We start from the raw sequence: 24955 nt of genomic DNA on the forward strand, positions 1-24955 counted from the left end.
CTTGACTCTAAAGAAAAAAAGGTTTTCTAATGTAGAACAAGGAAATATGATATCTTGATATCATGGTCCATGGTCCAAAAAGATTTTCATTATTACTATTTTTAGTGCTTTGCATGTTATCTTTTTGGTTCCTCAAAAAATTAAACACAGAATTACCATCTGAACCAGCATATCTACTCTTTGTTATACACCCAAGAGAACTGAGAACAGATGTTCAAACTAAAATTTAAATATGCACAGCAGCACTATCATAATAGCCAAAAAAGTGAAAACGCCCCCCAAATGTTCATCAGCAGATGAACGGACAAACAAAATGTGGTCTATCCTTACAACAGAAAATCATTCAGTCAGAAAGGGCTGTAGTGCTGATACCTGCTACAGTATGGATGGACCTTGAAAACATGTTTAAGTGAATGAAAGCAGCCACAAAAGCCACATACTGCATGATTCCATTTACATGTAATGCTCAGAATTTAAAAATCCATACAGACAAGAAGCAAATTAGTGGCTGTCAGGGGAAGGGAAGGGAAGGGAATGGTGAGTGGCTGCTTAATGTGGGTACTGGGTTTCTTTTTGGGGTGATAAAAGTTCTGGAATGGGACAGTGATCGGTAATGATTGCACAACAACGTGAATGTACTAGAAGACAACGACTGAACACTTTAAAATGGTGAATTTTGTCTTATGTGAATTCTACCTGAATAAAACTACATGACTTTTCCGTACTGAGGACACTAACCACAGATCTTGCAAAGCTTAGCCATGTGGGCTGTAACAGAAGCATCACAGCTAATGAGAGAGAGAAGGGCTGGGACTGGGGGAAAGAAGGCAGCAACCCAGCAACTCCACCGTCCCCACAAGGCGCCCATGTAAAAATACACTCGTCAAAAACCCCAGTGTGGTTCACACCCCAGAGAGGAGAGGCCGCCATATCCTATCATATTGGTTTTCCTATTTCTGACCACCTGACTATTGGTAAACTTCTCAGGGTTCCACAAGAATACTGTCTCATGAAGTAACTTCCTGAAAGTTTTCGTCAGAAAGAGGCTAAAGCAAAAATAAGTGTAGGAGTCCAAAAAAGTGCAATAACCCGGGCACCACCAGGGACACCTCCTGCTTCCGTTATGATTTTTTCTTTGGGCCTCCAGGCTTCCCAGAAGAAAACTCAATGAAACTTATCTTCAGTGACCAAGTTAGGGAGGAACGAGAGTGCCTTCTGGTGTAATCTCAACAAAGACTTCCATAAAACTGCCTGGGAATCAAAAGGTCTCAAGTTTATTTTTGTTACATTCATTTCCCTATGGTGTTCAAAAGTAAAACGCTGTAAGCCACCCACAAATCCACTCCTGTTCCTCATGTACCGAAGACAATTCACTGACACTGGGTTCCTGCCACGCTGACTCCTCCTCAAAGAGGTCACCAAACAACTGGGCAGAGTGCCTGGCTCACAAGGGCAGCCAACACATGCTGGTTACCGGACCGGTGCTTGTAAAATGTATCAGGGAAGCCAACAAGAGAAAAGACTAATAACAATTTCAAAAAAACAAGCACAACAAAGAGGCAAGGAGGAGAACGTGGCTTTTGTATATTGAGACAAAAATATATTCTGTACCTAAAATGTTTAGAGAGTGTGAGTTAGGTGCGAAAAAAGGGCAATAAAATTTGAAAAGAAGTTCTAAAACAGGGCATAACACAGCGGCTTGCATGCCAGAGAAAAGTGTGTCGTATCTGCAACTCATCAACAATGGCATCAGTCACTTTTATTTTGGTCCTGCCACTATGCTGGACACTACTCAGGTTTATCCTTCTTAGGAAGATTTTATATAAACATTAAGCTTTTCGTTAAGCATAAAAAGCAGTAATTGTTAAAAATGCTAATTAGACAGGGAATACAATTATAATAAAATAATAATTTAATTTTTTTTTTATTTTTACATTTATTTATTTTTAAGAGACACAGAGAGACAGAGCACAAGTGGGGGAGGGGCAGAGAAAGAAGGAGACACAGAACCCGAAGCAGGCTCCAGGCTCCAAGCTGACGGCACAGAGCCCGATGCAGGGCTCGAACTCACAAAGCCCAAAGAAGAAAACTATGAATGTTACACATAAATAGAGAATAAATTATCCAACAGTAAGAACAACTCTGAAAAAGTGAATGAAGAGGTTTGTGCATAGTTCTGAACTCTGCAATAAACTCTGAGAGAGAGAGAGAAAAAAAAAAGTAATTTTAAAAAAGGGAAAAATGTGTGGTTATTGGCAAGGAAATCTGTTCAAGTCCTAAAAAGGTCAGGCAGGAATCAGTGAAACAGGGGAAGTAGACGGCATAAAGTACATGATCAGTAGACTTCTGTCACTTAACAATTCAGCCCGATGTTGCCACACTGTCATCTTAAGACATAATCAAACGCTGGATTTCAGTCTTTAATACTCCAACTTTAAAACGTTAGAAAGTCGGGCACCTGGGTGGCTCAGGGGGTTAAGCATATGACTTTGGCTCAGGTCATGATCTCATGGTTCACGAGTTCAAGTCCTGCACTGGATGAGCTTGAGGCCAGCTTCAGGAGAGCATGAGCCCTGCTTCAGGTGAGCCGTGTTTTCTCTCTCTCTCTCTCTCTCTCTCTCTCTCTCTCTCTCTCTCTCCTTCCCTCCCTCCCTCCCTCCCTCTCAATCTCTGTGCCCCTCATGGGATTCTCTCTCCATCTCTCTCTCACTTGCCCCCTAACCTGAAAGAAAGGAAGGAAGGAAGGAAGGAAGGAAGGAAGGAAGGAAGGAAGGAAGGAAGGAAAAGTCGGGTGCTTTGGGTGGCTCAGTGTGTTAAGTATCCGACTCTTGATTTCAGCTCAGGTCAAGATCTCACAGTCATGAGACTGAGCCCCCGTTTTGGGATTGTCTCTCCCTCCTCTCTCTGACCCTACGAGTGCGCACATGCACCCGTGCTTTCTTTCAAAATAAACATGTAAAAATAAATAAATAAAATGTTGCACATTAACTTTCCTCCTCACCCCCAAAAGCCTCACTACCAACACACGAATCAAACAAAACATATCTGTGTGGGCTGCCCCTTTTCAAAGCCTGGCCTAGAGAATCGCCAGAGAGGGAATGTCTATCAGAGAGATGTTAATTTAAGAGAGGGCTGAGCTGAGGGGTGCCTGGGTGGCTCAGGTGCTTAAGTGTCCAACTGGATCTTGGCTCAGGTCATGATCTCGCAGTTTGTGGGATCAAGCCCTGCATCAGGCTCCGTGTTGATGATGTGGAGCCTGCTTGGGATTCTGTCTCTCCCTCTCTGTGCCCCTCCCTGGCTCCGTACTCTCTCTCTGCCTCTCTCTCTCAAAATAAATAAACTTAAAAAAAAACAAAAACAAAAACAAAACTTTTTAAGAGAGGGCTGAGCTGTAAAGGCCAAGTACAGGGAAAGTGCGGCCAGTAACAGCTTCATGACAAACCATAGATGGTTCTCCATGTTCAAAGACCTAATGAATCTTTGAATGAACAATGGATGACAAATAAGGATACCACAGCTACAAAGATAGACACTAGAACATCTGATTAAGACAAATGGGAGAGGCAGTTACCTATTCAGCAGATGTTTAATGTAGACTAAATGGGCCTACTTTGGGAAAAGATGCAGACAGAACATATTTCTGCAAGGAAGAGAAATCCAAGTCTGATTTGAAAGTTTTGAGGATCCAAGGAACCTCTCCCTTTTGGGTCTGGTGGAAAAGCATAAGAGAACCAAACTTAAAATCTATTTGTTTGGACTTGTATGTGGCGTTTGGGCACCTACTCTGTGTGTGAGCATGCTACTGACATCTCTAATCCCCAGGGGCTGAAACTGGCTAGCTGATGGGGACAAAAGCCCCACTTAAACTCTACATACTAAAATTAATTCTAAAAGGATTAAAGCATCAAATAAAAGCAAGGAAAACAAAAAGACAGCTAGATGAAAGTTCAAGGTGACAGACTCATACACCTGTCCACTTTTCCTCCCTTCTAAAGTTATACTGAAATAAGAACTCTCAAAACACCAGAGAAATGTCTCCTTCCAGAGTCCAGGGAACTAATCAATAAACACCAAGACCTCGGGAGAAGTATGACCAACAAGAATTACTCATCAGAATAATTTAGAGTATTTCTCAAACTTCAGTCATTCCCACTGTAGCACAATTTTGCTATATCCCAGTATCACCTATGATTTAATATTTTCTTTAAATCATTTATGATTTAATTAAATAAGCATATTTTAATTGAAATTTAGTATTACCACAGTAAATGGAAAATGAGTGTCAGTCTGTCATCAGTAGGTGGTAATTACAAAAATAAACACACTTTACTAAATTCTTACTAATATTATTGCTGATAGGAAGACCTGGGCCTGCCTCCTGTTCTCTGCTACCATAGGAAATGAGCTGCTATGAGAGAGGTTTTCAGACTAGTATCTGAGACTTGCTCTTTGATACAATCAAGACGAAAAAGAACTTTCTGAAAGGGAGTCATTATCTTACCTTTGTGTCAATGGCACTTCACGTTGGGCCCACATCCTGTTTAAACCATCTCTGTACCGTAAACACCACACGTGCACAGGTGACAGCTGGGCCAATAGGCCCTTCCACCAAACCCTGCCCTGAGACACACTTTCTCACATTTCTTCCCACACACGGCCATTCATTCATTCCAACACTCCAGATAGAAAAAAATCTTTACCCCAAAATAAAATCTAAGAAACGCTCTCTGAAGAAAGGGGGCAAAGTAATTTGGGAAGACACTGAGAGGGTCAGAAAAAAAGTAGAAAAGAGCTTGGGGCAACATCAAACTCCCAAAGCAGATGGCAGCCTGGGTGACAGGCAATGGGGGGAAGGGGTAGCAAGAGAGTTTACTCAGGAGTAAAGCTCACAGAAAGTGCCAACCCCACCTAATTTTGCTAACTGAACAGGATTCTCACCATCCCTTGCCTCAAATAGGGAAACCAGCCTATCCACGGGCTACACACACTTGAACACGGCCTACAATCAGCCCCAACATTTAAGGTTTGGGCCTGATGGAGACAAAGACCTACCCACAAATAATGAGGAAACCCATACTAGCTACTTACAAATTCAGTCTTTCACTACGTACAAGAACGGCCAAGCAAGTATCCAGAAAGTTCACTACCTGTGTCCTCTATATGAAAGCTTACTCTGGGAGAATGTCCCTAGCCATCAGGGAAAAAAGACAAAGCCAAGAAGAAAATGATGCAAGAGTCAAGAAACAAATGTAGTTGAGTTTAACTTAATTTTTTCTTTTTTTTTTTAAGAGTTTATTTTGAGAGAGAGAGAGAAAAAGCATGAAGGAAGGGCAGACAGGGAGAGAATCCCAACTAGGGTCCACGCTGTCGGCGCAGATGCAGGGCTCAATCCCACGAACTGTGAGGTGATCTGCGCTGAGATCAAGAGTTGGGCGCTTAACCAACTGAGCCACCCAGGGACCCCAAGCTGAACTTAAAGTAGTGAAGACCACCAAAAGAAATTAAACTCCTTGAAAAAGCACATGTTTTCTGACCTAGGGCTCTATGTCCTTCTGACTCTAATTACACATCCTGGTTCTACCATAAATATACAATCATAATAACATAAATAGAACTATTGGCTTTGATTTTCTATATAAAAATTAACTTACTGATAAAGCATGGAAGGCTTCATTACCATTACAGAACAGACTGTAAGCACACACGGCATATAGAGAACACAAATCAGGAATTAGAGTACAGAAGAGGAACCCATGTTCTTGGTCCAATTTCTCATTTTCATAGTGGAGTCTACTGATAGTTCAAAAATTGGTAAATCAAAAAAGGGAGTTTCCTCCATTATTTAAAATCATAAAGGTAACCACTTCAAGGAATAACCAAACCAAAACTAAAAGATGAAGGAGATGTTGGAGGTATGCAAATTCCTCATCTTTCACAACGGGGAATCTATAAACGGAACAAGTCGTTGACAAATCAGTAGAGGCATAAATATATCACTTAAAGCTATAATAGTAGCTATAATATAAGCAGCAAAGAAAAAGGAACTTAAAAGTAGTTCCTCCTACTGAGGAGAATTCATATTATATACTTACTTATTGTTACCATACGCTTATATTACCCATATTAATTACACACGCACATGTGTGCGCGCAAGAGCGCGCATGCGCGCGCACACACACACACATTCATAGGGAAAAACAATCTACAAGAATACACTCCAAACTGTTGTTGGCATTGAGAGAAAACTTCACATTTCACTTCCTCCTCCTCTGGGCTATTTGAATTTGTACCAGCAGTATATAGTATCTTCCTAATTAGGAAAAAAGATACAAAAAATGTTAGATGAAAATTCAACAGATCTCAGAGGCCTAGGACTTGATTAAGAATAAATTTGGCCTAATAAAATTTATGAGCTAAATCCCTTTATTTTAATGACTTATTTATAAATGAAAAACTTTATATGAAAAAACTTCATGAACAAAATTAAAAAGCAATTGACAAGTGGTTAAAATATTCGTAACATACACCAAGACAATAGCCAAAACCCTTAAAGGCTTTTATAAATGAACTTAATAAAACTATAATATTCCAGTAGAAAAAAAAATGGGCAAAGTACATGAACAATCAAATCTGTTCAAAAATATATTAAAATGGCCAGTAAGGGGCGCCTGAGTGGTTCAGTTGGTTAAGCTTCCGACTTCAGCTCAGGTCATGATCTCCTGGTTTGTGAGTTCGAGCCCTGGGTTGGGCTCTGTGCTGACAGCTCAGAGCCTAGAGCTTGCTTCACATTGTGGCTCCCTCTCTCTCTGCCCCTCCCCTGCTCACGTGCTGTCTCCCTCTCTCAAAAATAAGTGTTAAAAAAAAATTTTTTTAAACGGCCACTAAATATGAAAGGAGAAAAAAGTTCACTCTCTCAAAGAAATGCAGATTAAGACAACAATAAAATGCCATTTTTTTCATCTCTTAAGTGGAAAAAATTATTTTAACTTATCATGCTCAACTGTTACAAGTGTGGTCAGACAGATATGCTCCTAAGCTGATAAAAAGGATGTGATACATCCTTTCTGGAAGGATTCAGGAATACAGATCAGAGCTTTAAAATGTTCCTCTTCTTTCTTTGATCCTGTAATTCCACATCTGTGATCATTTCTTTAGGATGAAGTCAAAGATATGATCAATAACTTAGTGATAAAGATGTTCACCACTGTTTAAATGGGGAAATGCTGGAGAAAAACATTTTTTTTTTAATTTTTTTTTTTTTAACGTTTATTTATTTTTTGAGACAGAGAGAGACAAAGCATGAACGGGGGAAGGTCAGAGAGAGGGAGATACAGAATCTGAAACAGGCTCCAGGCTCTGAGCTGTCAGCACAGAGCCCGACGCGGGGCTCGAACTCACGGACCGCGAGATCATGACCTGAGCCGAAGTCGGCCGCCCAACCGACTGAGCCACCCAGGCGCCCCTGGAGAAAAACATTTTAATACAACCTTTTAGGATATTTCAAAGTTATGATTCTGTATCCAAGACCATTTCAGGGAAGCATATTTGAATGCCATGTCTGTGTAAAGCCACATACACACACATGTAGGCATGTACACATGTGTGAGAGAGAAAAGAATGCTCAGGTAAACACTGCACAGAAGAAGTCTAAGGGAAGGAGCACTAAGCTGTCAGGGGTGGTTTGTCAGTGGGGGAGTCATTATGTGGGACCACTCCTTTCTCCATCTGTATTTGTATAATGTCTGAATTTTCTGCCAGCAGGCATGTTTCAGTTTTGTAATAATGCAAAACAAAACAAAGTTAAAAGCCAGCTTTGAACACTATTAACGACACAAGGCAAATTCATTTAAAAAGATTAAGTGAAAAAAGCAAAATACGAAACTGTACACAGGTCCAACTTTACTTTTAAACTTGTTTCTATACATACATATAGGTGACAAAATTTACACAACACCAATATGTAAACAGGAATGAAGTCTGGGCAGTACCGTGACATGGAATTTTATGTTTCTTCCTTATAGTTCCCAAATTTTATTCAATGAAAACCATCTCCAGTAAGTCTTAGAATCAAAGAGTTGATAAAGTCAAATTTCTTTGTTGCAGGGCCACTAAAGGTCTCAGAAGTACTAATTTGCCTTCTCAGTCTAAAAAAAACAGTACAGCTGGCAACATTAGGACCATACTCAGCTACAGAACACTTGCCAAAAAGTAATACTGTGCTCTTTGCACTCTATGGTGCTACATTCAAGGGACCAAAATGACATCAACACTGGAAAACGTCTGAGAACAATGGCAACATAACTTAAAAACTCTTAAGAAACATATCTGGGAAAGAGAACAATGATTTAAATGAGGGTTAAATTTTAACTCTCATTTATAGTCATAATTTAAATGAAGGTTAAAACTTAAGCAACATACAGAATAACTATAGATAAAAACATTGTATTGTATACTTGAAATTTGTTGAGAGTAGATCCTTACATGTCTTCACCACACATATACATACACAAAAAGATAACTGTGAGGTGATGGATATATTAATTTACTTGATTTCAATATCATTTCACAACAGGTACATATAACAAAAGGTCACATATAACATAAATATATAATACTTTTATTTGTCAACTGTATCTTAATAAAGCTAATAAAAATAAACTAAACAAGTGGTACCTCACTGGCTCAGTCAGAAGAGCAGTCAACTGTTGATCTCAGGGTCCTAAGTACAAGCCCCACATTACATGTAGAGATTATTAAAAAAAAGAGTTGGTTAAGGATCCAACTCTTCATTTCAGCTCAGGTCATGATTTCATGGTTGTGAGATCAAGCCCCATGGAGCCTGCTTGGGATTCTCTCTCTCTCCCTCTTCCTCTGCCCCTCCCTGCTCATGCGCACTCGTGCTCTCTCAAAAACAAATAAACTTTTAAAAAATCAGCTAAACATTATATTGTTTGACTTAAAAATAAACTTAAAGCAATTTTTTAATTAAAAAAAAAATGGAGCACCTGGGTGGCTCAGCTGGTTGAGTATCAACTCTTGATTTTGGCTCAGGTCATGATCCCAGGGTCGTGGGACTGAGCCCCACACTGGGCTCCATTCCAAGCATGGAGCCTGCTTGAGATTCTCTCTTTCTCTCCCTTTGCCCCTCTCCCCTGCTCAGCTCTCTCTAAAATAAATAAATAAAATAAACACAGGCCCAAGGGAGACATTTAAAAACAAAACAACAACAAAAAACTTAAGCAGCTCCTCACTCTACCAGAGTTCCACAAGGCACACTTTAAAAATGCTGGAGTAAATTATTTACAAGATATTCTTTATCAGATTGTACTTACTTATTAAAATTCTATAGAAATGCATTTTTTAAGTTTATTTATTTTGAGAAAGAGAGAGAGCATGCATGCACGAGGAGGAAGGGGCAGAGAGGGAGAAAGAGAAAGAGAATCCCCAACAGACTCCGTATACAGTGTGGAGCCCGATGCAGGGCTCGAACCCACAAACCATGAGATCATGACCTGAGATGAAGTCGGACGCTTAACCGACTGAGCCACCCAGGCACCCCTAGAAATGCATTTTTAAAACAGCCTGATTTAAGGTAGGCTCCATCATCATTAATATGACTGATACTGACACAACCTGAGAACGGAAGAAGATAATAACTTGACTAATAAGGGACGAGGAGAGAAAAAAGAAGAAAATGCAAATAACTATAGTGTATTAGCTATGACAAAAAGATCCTAATTAGGACATAAAACATCCCAACTGAAAGCAAAACAGGATCTTGGTTCCTACTTAGAAAGAAAGAGGGAGACGCGGGGGTTGAAAGGAACATAGTAGAACACAGGAGCACATCTACAGCAGTCAGGACACAGCAATGCAGTTTTCCAGGACTTGGAAAAGAGCTCCACTGCAAAGCTGAGCTATTACGTTCATCACTAGACTACAACTATCTCAGTGGTCAAGAGAGAGAAGTGTAAATAATACTTCCTTAAGTCTGGGAAGCAGTACTGTGCATTCGTTTCAGAACACAGCAAGTGGACTCATATTGACTAGGTTCAAATTCTCATCATGCTTCTTACCAGCTATGTGATCTTGGGAAAGCCACTTAAATGTCTGTGCCGAAGCTTCTTCATCTGCAAACTGGGAAGAATAATCCCACTACCTCATCAGGTTGTTCTGAGAATTAAATGAGTTAATAGACGGAAACTGCTTAGAACAGAGCCTAGCAGTAACTGTTACATGATATGTTACACAAACAAAATTTACAGTTATAGTGTGACATAAGTAAAACTAACAATAACTCACACTTAATAGTCATTAATTGAAAATTTTTAAGAAATCATATAGATATGTAGACCCCTCATTTAGGTTATGGCTCTTTCTCTCAGGAATTTTTCCTAAGGCTTAGAAGTTATATTGCCATAGCTCCTAGACGTTTTCCTTCAAGGGAAAGGGGAATAAATTTACATTAGTTTTGAAAGTAGGCAAACCTGGGTTCAAATCCTAGCTCTTCTTTAAAAAAAAAAAAAAAATTTTTTTTTTTTACATTTATTTTTGAGAAACACAGTGAGACAAAGCGTGAGTGGGCGAGGGACAGAGAGAAGGAGACACAGAATCTGAAGCAGGCTCCAAGCAAGCAGTCAGCACAGAGACTGATGAGGGGCTCGAACCCACAAACCGTGAGATCATGACCTGAGCCAAAGTTGGACACTCAACCGACTGAGCCACCCAGGTGCCCCCAAATCCTAGCTCTTCTACATATATACTAGTTATGTGATTTTGGATGAGTTATGTTCTGAGCTTCAAAGTATTCATTTGTGGCAAAGATAATAATACCTAGCATTACTCTGAAAATTAAATATAATAACTTAAGGAAAACAATCTTTTCTCTTTTAAATTGTGGTGAAGTTATACCATCCTTTGGGGTTGGAATTTGGCAGCATGCATCAAAAATTATAAAATAATACAGTTTATTTATTCTTCTTTCATCTCTAGAAACATCTGAAAATTAAGATGCTCTAAGCATCACTATATTAGAAAAAAAAAAGAAAGGAGAGAAGCACAAACCTAATTCTGTAAGAACAGCATATTTGGAAAATGCTTATGACAAAGGAGAGAAAAGCAGAATACACACATAGTCACTGTGATTGCTTTTTAAAAGTATTTTGTGTGAAATAAACGCAAGTTACAAAATAGCATTTGAGTGTGATAAATTTATTTTTAATTATTTATTTGGATATTTACTTTTGCATTAGAAAAAGTATGAAGATAAATACCAAAATGTCAATAAGTGCTATTTTTATTTCTTTCTACTACTTTCCCATATTTCAGAGTTTTCTAAAATGAACTTTATTCAATTTATCGTAATAAAATCAGTTCATTTAAAACAAGACTATAAGGAGCGCCTAGGTGGCTCAATTGGCTAAGCATCCGTCTGACTCTTGGTTTCGACTTAGGTCATGATCTCATGGTTTGTGAGATCAAGCCCCACACTGGGCTCTGTGCTCACAGCACAGAGCCTGCTCAGGATTCTCTCCCCCATCTCTCTCTGCCCCTCCCCCTCCCCCACTCGCTCTCTCTCTCAAAATAAGTATTAAAATTTAAATATAAAAAAACCAATTACATAAATATCTTGAGGAAAACATGAAGAAAAAAGAAGAAAAAGATGAAAAAATTAACAGAAATGCTTAACAGTGGTTTTTCTCTATCTTTCAAACTTTCTATAATGTAATTAATTACTTTGAGGCTGAAAAAGAAACACTTTCTAAAATCATTCTCCCTTGGGGCAACTGGGTGGCTCAGTAGGAAGGGCATGCAACTCTTGACCTCAGGGTCATGAATTTGAGCCCCATGTTAGGTGTAGAGATTACTTGCGTAAATAAATATTTTAAAAAATAAAAAATAAAGCATCCTCCCTCAAGCTTGTCCTTCCCTAATTAATACCTGTCTTTCCTTCTCAGTTAAAATTCTTTTTTTTTTTTTTTTTTTAACATTTATTTATTATTGACAGGCAGAGCATGAGCAGGGGAGGGACAGAGATAGGAGGAGACACAGAATTCAAAGCAGGCTCCAGGCTCTGAGCTGTCAGCACAAGGCCCGACTCGGGGCTTGAACTCAAGAACTCATGAGTTGATCATGAGTTGAACTCATGAGAGATCATGACCTGAGCCAAAGTCAGACCCTTAACCGACTGAGTCACCCAGGCGCCCTCAGTTAAAATTCTTAAATAATATCTTCCTTGAGAGTTTCAAGGATATACTGTACTCCTCAAAAACTTAAGAAATGTAGGAAATAGCTTATCCCCAAGAGTCGAGCATTAAAGGCAACTGTGCAGGGTTTGGGCAACCCAAACCTGATGAATTAATCCTTTACTGCAACAAATAATGAAATCAGAGCAGAAAATATAAATTCTAATGTCACCTTTCAAGGGCCAGCCAAAATGATTCTTGGCCCCCAAAAGAGAAACACAACTAGAACAAGATGATAAAACTGGAGTTTCCATTAAGGTACCAAATACAAGGGCTGCTGCACACCAAAGGGAAGTTCTACACCAAAATGCAGGATTTACAAAGAAAACTAATCTAATGCAATCCCATGGCTGTTAAGACTCCTCTCAGCCTTATTATGAAGATAGAAAGAGTGGGTGGAACAGCAAGAGTTCTCTGCTGAACAGAGGGCATGAGGAAAAAGATCTGTGGAGTGCGTATCCAACTGCGGTGAGTACAACTACACCCTCACATCGAGCTGAGTCGGGGGCTCAGGGGGCCTATTCAGTGAGCTAAATATGTGATGCCTGAGGTGACATGGTGGCTTTCTACCTCGGTAAACCAGAGTAGAAGAAGAAGAAGCCAAGTTGATCACAGGGTTCACGTGCACAACCAAGGCAAAGAACCCAGCAATTCCAGAGAAGCAGAGATGCACCGCATGCAATGGTCAGTAATGGGGTCAAGTCTGTTTCAGTCCGACAGTGCTCTTAAGCAAGCCAAAAGGACTCCAGAAGGAGGAAACTGCAGGTGGACCTAAGTTCCTAGGAACTAAGGAAGAGTCATGAAATAAAGTCCACCAACATAAAGATGCGTCCCCCCGCCCCAACCCAAGCCCAGGGGAGTAGCGGTAGGCTCACAGTAATCTAAAGAACCCACAAGAGGGTCAGCTTTAACTAAAGAACTATCCTATTTCCTATTCCTTCCTCCTCCCACACCACTCAGTCTAGAACCTAATAAGATCAGAAACAGAAAATCTGAGACAGGGGAACACAAAAAGAGTAGAAGCCAATCACAGCCTTTTCTCTCACAGCAAGTGGTTGCCAAGTACAAGTCTTAACTGGGAGAAAGGAGAAAACGTCTTACCTTTGAATGAAGACTGAAGTGCTGACTAAAATGTTCACCTGCATTTTTTTTTTTTTTTAATGTAGGCCCCATGTCCAACATGGAGCTGGAACTCACAACCCTGAGATCAAGAGATCAAGATCAAGCTCTACCAACTGAACCAGCCAGGTGCCCTTAACTACATATTTTTAAATTTAAGTTGAGCCTGTATTTTGTGACTTTTATTTCGTAAGATTAGCGCCACCTGAATGTATCTTTCGTCTTTTATTTACGACTGAATTCCAAGCATCTGGAAGACAGGCTGGCCCACAGAAGTGCTCATTAAACAACTGATGAATCAATAACTTGAAGAGTGAATAAAAAAGTCATAGATCTGATACCTTTTCATAAAGACAAAAAGCTTTCCAAGCTGCATACACTTTTTTTTTAAATTTTTTTTTTAACGTTTGTTTATTTTTGAGACAGAGAGAGACAGAGCATGAACGGGGGAGGGTCAGAGAGAGGGAGACACAGAATCTGAAACAGGCTCCAGGCTCTGAGCTGTCACCACAGAGCCCGACGCGGGGCTTGAACTCACGGACCGCGAGATCATGACCTGAGCCGAAGTCGGCCGCCTAACCGACTGAGCCACCCAGGCGCCCCCCAAGCTGCATACACTTTAAAGGGATGGTGAGAGACAAAAATATTTGATCATCTCCCACAAGTATTTAACACACTGAATACGTAAAGAATATGTCAGTAACAACACAGCTTGGTACTTCTTTAGAGCAAAAAACAGCTGCAGTGGTAAACTGTCAAGGTGTCCATTTCAGCATTTTGCAGGGGACAGAGTATGCAGACCCTGAATGACCCCACCCGTCACTATAGCTTGCCCATCTCCAGAGTGAGATAAATATCCTTACAGTCACTGACACTACTGGACGTTGTATGCATCTAACTCCCCTAACCACATCTGACTCCAAGCTCCCTAACTGGTGGTTTTGGATCAAAACCAGTTTCACTGGTTCCACCTCAGCTCAAAACTGTATTTCTCAGTCTAATAAATTTGTACTGGCTCCCACCTCAGTGCTGTGTGAATTTAGTTATAGCAAGATACCCAAGCACCTAAGTCTTCAAAGGGCCAAACTCAGCTGTGTCTCCCCCAGATTCCCCCCCCAGCTGTGTGTCCCTATGGTCCACTCTCCCTATTTCTACTCTCCACCTCTGGTTCACTCCTTACCTCAACTAAGCAGGTTTCGACCCTAATGAGCCACTGAAACTGCCCTCTTTACAGTAACCATACCCACTAATGCCAAATCCAGCAAACGCTGAGGATATGAGACAACCAGGTGAGTATGGAATTTAAAAATAAAAGTCAAGGAGTAAAGAAGTTTAGAAAGAAATGTTCACCAAAGCCAATGCAAGAAAACATTCCACTAAGACAGGGACTGGGAAGTACCCAGTAGATTCGCAGGTGTGGAAGTCCCTGGTCACCTGGTCCACGGTAGTTTTCATGGAGAGGTGGGGCGGATTCCAGCTGTGGTGGGTGGAGTACAAAGCCAGTGGGCAAACCCCGAAGAACAGCTGATGAACTGTAGAGGGCTAAAGAGTGCAGGGATGTGAGAAAGGAAATCAAGCAAAGGTCATCTTTCAAGGACTGTGGTTGGGAAGAAGAAACAGCAGTCAGCAGCTGGAAGGTGCAGGATAGACAGGTGGGTTAGGCTTTTGCATTTTTCAGAACACATTCAGGAGAAAGATCCAGTTGAAAATCCCTAACGCTTGGGTGCCTGGGTAGCTCAGTGGGTTAAGCGTCTGACTCTTGATATCAGCTCAGGTCATGATCTCATGATTCATGAGATCGAGCCCTGCATTGGGTTCTGCACTGACAATGCAGAGCCTGCTTGGGATTCTCTCTCTCTGTCCCTCCCCCACTCATGCTCTTCCTCTCTCTCAAAAAAAATAAGCTTAAAAAGAAACAAAAAACAAAACCCTAACCCTGATCTAGGAGCTTTACATACACTAACTTTTTAAATTTTTTTTTAATGTTTATTATTTTTGAGAGAGAGACAGAGAGCAAGCAGGGAAGGGGCAGAGAGAGAGGGAGACACAGAATCGGAAGCAGGCTCCAGGTTCTGAACTGTCAGCACAGAGCCTGATGTGGGGCTTGAACTCACAGACCTCAAGATCATGCCCTGAGCTGTAGTCCGGCCGCCCAACCGACTCAGCCACCCAGGAGCCCCTACACACACTTTAAATCTTCACAACAACTCAATAAAACAGATACTAATATTCTCTCCTTTCCACAGGCAGGGGATCTGAAGCACTCTGGGAGTCTCTGAAAAGCCCCCTACAGTATCAACAAGAAAAAGCGCCAGATTTAACCACGTGCCGGGCTCATGCTCTCAGAGGAGAGAAGGAAGAAGCGGCAATCGGCAAAGGCAGTAAAGAATGAATTACCAAGAGATGGAGGGTGGGCTAGGGGAAGGGGCTTCATTCTTTTAGCCTGGGGAAAAGGGAAAGGAACAAAGTCTGTATGCCAAACCAACTCACTCATCCCTCAAAACTCAACCAGAGTATCACCCACTCCACGTGAAGTCTCTGACAACTATTAAAGTGTGGATATAAACAAGATAGAGAGAGACCATGCCCGGGTGACAGCCCTTATTTTGCGGGTCTTTTAAGAGTGATATGGGTAGAGACTGGGAAGAGTCTTGAGGATAGGGATGAAAGGGTAAGGGCCCTGGGAGACGACTGAATTCAAGGACTCAGCTCAGATCAGGTGCCACACGTGAACATGAGCTGGGGTTTTACCAGATGACTGTAGCGGAACAGGAGCACCAGGTCTCTGAGAGTCTTGCTGAGAAGTCAACTCCAGACTTGATATGGAAGTTGCCAGAAATGGGCTGTTAACTGGAGACAACGAGGAGAATGGAGAGTCTGGGGATCAGAGTCACTGTGGTGAGAGTACAGAAGCTGCAAGAGTTTGTTTACAACAAAAGACAAATCAAATTGAACTGGGGGTAAAAGGCAGGTTTCTTCCATGGAAACACTCACCTCTGCCTACTCGGCCATCTCCTCTTTCCCTACCATCCCGGCTACTAGAATTGCCTGAGGTCCTGTCCTCGGCTTTCTAATTCTACTCACTGCTTCCGGTGCCCTCACTCATGTCCATGGCAGAGCTCCCACCTAACTATCCATGTCCAGCCCAGCTCTCTCTCTCCAAATGTCCCCCAGGAAATCTCTGGGCACTACAGCCCCCCCCCGCGCCCCCCTCCCCGCATTAAATGTGTCCACAGCTGAACTCATCTTTCTCCCAAAATGAGCTCCCCCTTTCTGCATCCCCTACCTTAGTGAATGGTGCCACCATCTGTCTCCCCAGAGCCACCTTTAACTCCTCTTTATGCCCAAAATCCAACAAGTTTTAATGACACAATCCACTTAATCACACATCTTTAGAACCTTTCTTCACTGTCATATTCATTCTTACCGCTACCACCTGACCTGGGCCTTCAGCATTTCCCACTGGACTTTATTTTCTCTGCCCTTCTGCTGGCCACCCTTTCGTTTTGATCTAAATCTCTTTGTCCACTAGAATCTCCTGGGGATAACTTTGAAAATTCAGATTTCTGATGCCCACACTGGCCTTTCTCAATCTCTCTGTGGATGAGACCCAGGACTATGGACATTCAGAAAGCTCGATGTTGATTTTTTTGCAGCCAGGCCTCAGGCAGCATCTAGAAAATACTGCTCCCATCACCAACAATAATCTCCCATCTTCCCTCCCACAGCAACATGAAGCATTCACAAGTGGTGCTCTAGACCATCACCTCCTTCCGCGTCTCCGGACTTTGCCCTATCAGTCATGCCTATCTGTGTACCTGAACAGGAGGAGCCTTAGCCATTCCTCCACCTTCTTCCCCAGGGCCTCCTCTTCTCTCTCGTCAGGTGGGTGATTTCACCACACCCCTCTTAAACTGCTCAGTGCAGCCATAACCGTCAATCCTCTAATTCAAAGACAGAGTCACAAACGCCCTGCCCTGGCAGCACCAGTGTTCTTCAGCACCTTGAAAATGCCCAGCTGTGCCTGGTGCCGTCTTTGCGTTTGCTGTTCCCTTTTGCAAAATGCACGTTTTTCGATAAATTCTGACATGGCTGGCTCCTTCATACCATTTGGGTCTCCTCTCAAAGTCACCCTCCCAGATATCCTCCCACACCACACTTGCTAAAGCAGTCATCCACCATAACCTCAATCTATTACACTCATATTTTCTTCATGACACTTATCACTATGTGAAATCACATCGTTAACTTACTTGATCCTGTATGCCACTCTATCCTCTGTACACAAACAGTGTGTGGCTTACATGGGTACCCAACAGATACTGCTGAATAAATAAATGAGAGGAAAGCAAATGCAGCACTAAATCACCATTATCTACTAATCACAAAATGAGGGAAATATGCAGGTGGTAGGAAATGGCAGGTACTTTTCCTTTGAAAAGAGAATGTTACTCATCATCCATGGGGTCATGGGCAGATTACTCTTCCTCAGGATACTTACTCAAGATCAGAACTTTGACTTACCAAAGAGCCACACAACTTACCTAGATGAAATCAATTCCCTGTCAGCAGGTAGCCTTGCAAAGAAAAATGTTAAAGTAGATAACTACTGATACCCAGCCTTGCCAAAAACCAGTCCTGGAAAAACTGCCCAAACTCCACTGCAAACAGGGACCCAGACTTGTTCAACACTGCAATCCCAGCACTTAGCAGTTTCTAGCCCACAATACATGGTCAAAATGTTTGTTAAATGGGCACAGAAGACATAGCCTTCTGAGGAATGGCCATCCCATCAAGTCTTACCCTGAGGACACACTTATTTTAGAAACAGCGCAAGACAGCTGAGAAGTCTTGGCCTATGCCTCTCCCTGAGCAGGAGTTTGGTTCCTAGAATTCAGTACTCATCAACCCTGTGCCATAGGTAATCAAGTATTACCTTCTCCATTGTCACCGTGTATCAAATCTGAATAAACTTTGCCAATACAATGGCTAATACAGTATAGTAATCAGTGACAGTAATCAGTAACCCAGTAATACAGTACAGTGACCTTCCTAACTTTTTCATGTATTCTGGTCAGCAAGAAAGGATGGCTCGGAATGTTGAAACAACTAAAATTAAAGACTCTATCATTAATTTTACATCCAACAGTGTATGGCTCACTGTGTGATCCCAAGAAAAATCACACCACCTTCTTGACCAACAATGTCAACAATCTCATGTTCTTTAACCAAAGGGTAGTTTGGGGATGATTAACTAGCCAGTACTTGTAACCTACTCTGAGGCCAATGAGTATCGTAAGTCAAATTAATTATGAAACAAAGGAAATCAGGGGTGCCTGGATGCTCAGTTAATCGAGCATCCGACTCTTGATTTCGGCTCAGGTCATGATTTCACAGTTCTTCAGATCAAGCCCCACATCGGCTCTGCGCTGACAGCACGGAGCCTGCTTGGGATTCTCTCCCTCTCTCTGCCCCTCCCCTATGTGCGTGCTCTCTCTCTCTCAAAATAAATAAATAAATAAACTTTTTTTTTTTAAAAAGGGAAATCATAAATATTCAATCTACTCCAAAACCAGAAGTTGGGAAGTGAGGAAGGTTTTAAATTAGGCCTGTGGCTCTGATACTCTCAGACGGAGACCTGTATTCTCAGAAAAGATTTCCAACAATTAAAACAGATCTTTAAGCTTTGGAAATGTCAACTGCTCCCATACTCTGGCAAGATCAAGCTCACATGTAGAGAGATATGAAGTACTAACAGTGACAAGCAATCGCAAAATTATGCTTGTTGAACAGTTCACTGTTGATGTACCAGTGCCTAATCCTAGGCTGTTTACTTAACACACAGCCCACCTCACCAAAAGCCAACTAAACAATTTCAGTGAAAAAAATAAAGTTGTCTAAAAGGTTGCATATACTCCATTGCCCTCTCTCTGCTGACCACCGCTGACGTTCAAGGAAAAGATCACAGCAACATCCAGGAGCAATGTCCGCGCCTTCCTGCCAAATGACTTCTTAACTTCCTTCCACTTTAATGGACTTTCATCAGTTTTTATTTGTCTAAAAACTCTTAAGGGACACCGAGTTAGAAAGAAACCTAAGTAAACCTGAGGAGTCAGCTCCTGAGACGGAGGCTGGAATTTGCATCTGGGGGAGAGCCAGTTCGGTCCCTCTGTAGCCCAAATGGAGCAAGGTGACTGGGAAGGGAGCAGTCTTCCAGCATCGATTCTACCAGGGCAAGCCTCTTCTGGCACAGGCGCCGACGAGCGCCAACGGGTCGAGCCTGGAACACATCAGGACTCCCAGCCCGACCCTAACCGTTCAGCCCACCTGCGGCAGCCCCTGGACACCTGAGCATCGCACCTGGGGTTCATAGATGGGGACCGGGGCTGACGGCGGAACTCAGTCCCCACTCGCACCGCCAGTCTGAGGTGGGGGCGGTGCCCGCTGCCCCTCACGGGCAGGAACCACTAAGGTTCGGGCGTGGGGATGAAGGGTCGGCCCCCAAACCTCCAGCAACCCCGAGGGTCCCCGCTGCCCCGAGGCTTCTCAAGGAGGTGCCTAGGGTGGCGCGTAGGGAACAGCCATGAAAGCGGCAGCCGGTACTCACAAAGCCCACTGGAGCCGGTGCTGGTGAACATGGTCCCGCCGGACCCGGAGCCCCGCGGGGGCACAGGGGGAGGGGAAGTGGAGGTGGAGGGACCCGGCGACAACGCAGGCGCACTCCTGGCGTGGCGGCGAATCTGGCAACTGGATTCCACTCCAGGGGCTGCCTGTGAGCGGCGCATGCGCGGCCCGTGGGGCGCACTGCTTCTCCCGCCCCCTCCCTTCCTGCCTGGGAAGGGAAGTCGGCCCGCAGCTGGGGCGATCCGTGTGTCCGGGTTTTCCGACTGCCGCGGGCCCCCTTTAGAAAAGGAACGGGAATAAACGGGAAGAGTGTAACTCCTGGAAGCTGCACTAAAATACTCAGCGCCGCCCCACGCCCGGTGGAGCCGCGTGGCAGCGGATTCCCCCAGAGTGCCGGCGTCGGGATATTCCTCGCGACCTCTAACCTCTCCACGGACGGGACGCCCGGCGCGTTCCACGCATGCTCAGTCTTTCCGGACAGACCCCCCCCCCCCCCCCCCCCCGCCGTCCCCCCTTGAAGTTCGCTCCCGCGAGGACTGTAGACAATAAATGTCTCGAGTTCCGGTGTCCAGCCAAGTGCTGGAGGCCGCTGGGTCGCGGGGAGCAACGCTGCCTAGGGTCCTCCCTTTCCTACGTCGATCCTGCGCGGAATCCCCTGAAAAGGCGCCGAGTGTCGTGGTCCCCAGATACACCCTACCACACCGCGCCGGCCGGTGACGAGGATCCTGGGACTGACGAGTCTATGGCTGAACGACCTTGCTCCCTAAACTTCTGCTTTGGCGTCCTTCTCAGACATGGGCCATTTCTTTCTTTTTTTTTTTTTTTTTCGAAATGAAATTAATCTTTGCTAAAGCAAAGTCATGTTTTTTTTAAATGAGTTTGAGCCTGAAAACTTTTATATTCTGTATAACTTATAGTCTGTATAATTTTATATTCTGTAGTTATTAAAGAATATGTATTATGGAGAAATTGACCAACTACGATGCTAAATGAAAAAGGCTGAAAAACTGCATGGCATACTTTAAAAAGAAAATACTTTTTGGGGACGTCTGTGTGGTTGAGCCTCCTCGCACGGTTTGTGAGTTCAAGCCCTGCATCCAGCTCTGTGCGGACAGTGCAGAGCTCGCTTCAGATCCTCTGTCCCTCTCTCTCTGCCTCACATGCTCTCCCTCTCACAAATAAATATTTTGAAAAAATAAGAAGAAAAAGAAAATACTTTTTGAGTGCTTGAGAGGTGCCAGTGGCTCAAAATATTAACACTGATTTATTGCTAGAAGGCAAAAGTAGAAGTGACTTATTTTCCTTAGGCTCTTCTTTAAGTTTGTTTACAGTCTTGAAATAGATTTTACATTTCACTTCAGATTCATCTAATTGAATTATTTTGCAGTAAAATGATACTGTAAAGGCCCTTTAAGTTTTGCAGAAACTGCTAGCTGGCAACAAAACTGATAGCCAACATAGCTGAATGCTTCTCAAAGTAGGTGTGGCGACTCCCCCCACCCCAATTTAGGGAATCCAGAAGGCCAAAACTGTTTTCGTGATGATGCTAAAACCCTTTTTTTAAACTCTTATTCACTCAGAAGTACTGGAATTTGCCACCATGCATTTGGAAGGGCTGCAACTTAGTAAACCGATATTTTCCAGTTGATCAATGCATCGTGTTACAATTATGCAATTCAAGCTTCAAGATAAACCAATAAATTTTAGTGAAACAGTACAAAGAGTTCATTGATAGGGTTTCAGATTTCTCACTGCCAACAATCTTTTAAGAAACTACTGTTGCAGACTTTTTTTTACCTCAATATCCAAGATTTGTTGTCTTGCCACTTTGAAGAATGAAGAGGTGGACACAAAATAAAATGAGCAGCAGGCAAAAGCTGATTAAAGTATAAGATCTGAAAGTAAGAATAGTATGAAAGCTCTCTTTACAGAGAGGGGTTATTCAAAAGTGAATACCTGCGGACTATACACAAGGGACTGTCTTATAGGGTTTTGGTGAGCCCCTTCCCTTCTTGTTCCTTCTCAGGTTCTACCCTTACTAGCTAGGTGATTCTAAATGCCTGTCATTCCTTTTTGATTGGTTAATTTCCACTGTACCAAGGGTAGTCTATGACCATACTGTTCCTTGTGGGTCATAGGTTTTATGGTCTACTTATTTTTAGTCGGGCCTTTTGTCACATTCTTAAAAGGAACTTTATGCCTGAGGGAGCTTGCTCAAGGCCGGATGTTCCCAGAAAAAATGTTTTAAAATATGAATGTTTCCCACCCAGGAACCTTCAAGCCTTAGCCTCTCCCTTTCTGCTTACTGAATCCTATCTTTCCCTATCATACTACCATTTAAGGGGTGCCTGAGTGGCTCAGTTAGTCAAGCATCCAACTCTTTATTTTGGCTCAGGTCATGATCTCACAGTCATGGAATCAAGACCAGTGTCAGCTCTGTGCTGGGCATGGAGCCTGCTTGGGATTCTCCCTCTCTCTGCCCCTCCCCTGTTCATGCTCCCTCTCTCTCAAATAAACATTAAATAAAGAAACTACCATTTAAGTTGTGCTGTAGTATCAAAAAAAGCACAAATGATCTGAAACGACTATTAAAATGCTTCCTTTTCCAACTGCAAAGCTGTGCGAGGCCACATTCTCTTCATATATTTCAACCTAAACCGTGTATCACAACAAACTGTAAGCAGAAGCAGACATGAGGATCCAGCTGTCTTCTATAAAGCCAAACAGCAGACATTGGCAAAAATGTGCAATAACGTTATTCTTCCCTATAATTTTTTGCTTGAGAAAGTGCAGTAATTTTTCATAAAAATACATTAGTTATGTTACGTGCAATGGATATGTTACTGTTATTTTAAAATTAGTTTCAGTTTTATTTTTTTATAATTTTTTAAATATTTATTTTTGAAAGAGAGAGAAAGAGCAGGGAAGGGGCAGAGAGAGAGACAGACAGACAGAGAGGGAGACACAGAATCCGAAGCAGGCTCCAGACTCCAAGCTGTCAGCACAGAGCCAGTGCAGGGCTCAAACCCACGAACCGTGAGATCATGACCTGAGCTGAAGTCGGACGCTTAACCAACTGAGCCACCTAGTGCCCCTAATTTCAAACAGTTTTACATTTTTCTGTTTCTTAGTTAATTTCTAAAATGGTAAGTACTGATAAATGTAAACCCATGTTAGCAAAAGCTTTTGCATTATCTTTGAGAGTTCTAAAGAGATTTCAGGATCAAGATGAAAAGGTTTGAGAACTGTTGAAATAGGAGATAAAACACTCTGAAGTTTAAAAAAAAGACAAAACCTTTCTCCTATTTATGTTCAATTTTTCAACATTCTTAACTAAATGCACAATAACTTAACATGGTACACAGACCTTGATTGAGAGTATTTTCAAAGATCCATACTTTGCACATGTACTCTACATTCTGAACCTATACATATTGAAAGCTGTAGGTTTATCCTCCAAGAAGCAAGCACTGTCCTTGTATGGGCAGCATTGGCTTCAGCTGGGATCTTGTTTGGACTAAAGAGTGCCAGGCCCTACCCCCAGACTTATTAAAGCAGCATTTAACAAGACTCTCAGCTGATTTGAATGCAAAAGTCTGAGAAGCACAAGTGCAGTGATTCTCAACAAGGGGCGATATTTATCCTCCAGAGGACGCTTGCCAATACTTGGAGACATTTTTGGTGTTAACAGTCATGAGAGGGGGCCACTACTGGCATCTAATGGGCAGATGGGAAGCTGTTAAACAATGCGAAGGACCACCTCCCACAATGAAGAATTCTCCTGCCCCAAATGTCCATTGTGCAAAGTTGAAAATTCCTATGTTAGTGTGATTTAACCAACCTTTATCACGCAGTCCCAGATCGCTCAGTGTATATCATTTCTAATGTCCTTGCCTATATTTTCACCTTGTCACTTCTCTAGTTTGTATTATGGAGAACTAATTCTGTCAATTACTAGCAATCATCATTTGCCTTGCTATGTCTTGCTAAATCTGCTTTCTACACTGGGGTAGTAGTGATAGGCTTGAAAGAGTAAGCCCCTAGCAGGCCGGGGAGGTGTTTTACTAAATGTTGTATCCTCCCCATTTTGAGTCTCTTGGTGTGAAGGCATTGTCTTCCTTTCATAAAATAAAACACAGCATCTCTAAGGGTTTAGCATTAGAAAGCAAATCTCCAGGGGGAGTCCTGGGGGAAGGCTGTTGACCAAACATCACTGATGTGTGCCTTTCCTGTATATTTCAACTTGCCTTTAACACAATGTTCTTCTCATAGAACAGAGCTAGAAAGAATTTTTCCGAAAGATTAATAAGCAGCAGAGGGGGCCAATAACAACCAAAATAAGAACCACAAACTTCAAAGTACCAAATTCTGATCAGATGATGGCTACAGTGCATTAAGTTTGTAAGCCACGTCCTACTTCCATATTCTGGCTGAGGACCCCCTTTCCAAATTCCCAGGGGTTCTAGTCAGCAACCTTTTGGAGGAATCAGTAGATAATGCCTAGAGTTGACAGTCAATCCTTGGACAAAGCAGCCTTTAAGTGTTTTAAATGCATTTTCAGCATATGATATCTATGAAACTAATATTTATGAAAAAATAGGTCTGGAAGCTTTTTAAAGTGTAGTTACATCTTTTTACTGATTTAATAATGTTCTTAATAGATGTTTACTGAGCAAGGAGCCTTTTGGGAATCCGTTAAGTGTATTTTTGTTTGTCACAATGACAACCTCCAATACTGCATGGGGTCCAGTAAATGCCAGACGCAATCCTTTTACCAAAAACAAAAACAAAAATACTTGTTCTCCTTCCTAATGTATTTTAAAAAATAATTTTAATGTTTATTTTTGAGAGAGAGAGAGAGAGAAAGACAGAGTACAAGCAGGGGACACAGAATCCAAAGCTGGCTCCAGGCTCCGAGCTGTCAGCACAGAGCCCAATGCAGGGCTTGAACCCACGAAACATGAGAT

The 24955-nt window shown here is 42.3% G+C and overlaps 1 protein-coding gene across 6 annotated transcripts in view; it reads right to left on the reverse strand.

Annotated features, from left to right (window-relative positions):
- UBAC2 (UBA domain containing 2) overlaps nt 1-24955 on the reverse strand; it is a 191847-nt gene that overhangs the window by 158645 nt on the left and 8247 nt on the right. For 5 of the 6 annotated variants that reach the window (XM_019444003.2, XM_019444000.2, XM_053892494.1 and 2 more), the window contains exon 1: nt 19972-20452. The exons of the other annotated variant lie outside the window; for it this stretch is intronic. In XM_019444003.2, the coding sequence (XP_019299548.2) occupies nt 19972-20149 (178 nt within the window). In that variant the 5' untranslated portion in view covers nt 20150-20452. Of the gene's footprint in view, nt 1-19971; nt 20453-24955 lie in introns of those variants that run through there. 6 annotated transcript variants of the gene reach the window in all.

Source organism: Panthera pardus, unplaced genomic scaffold (assembly GCF_024362965.1).
Source record: "Panthera pardus isolate Hobbes unplaced genomic scaffold, ASM2436296v1 HiC_scaffold_1, whole genome shotgun sequence".
NCBI classification, from domain to species: Eukaryota; Metazoa; Chordata; class Mammalia; order Carnivora; family Felidae; genus Panthera; species Panthera pardus.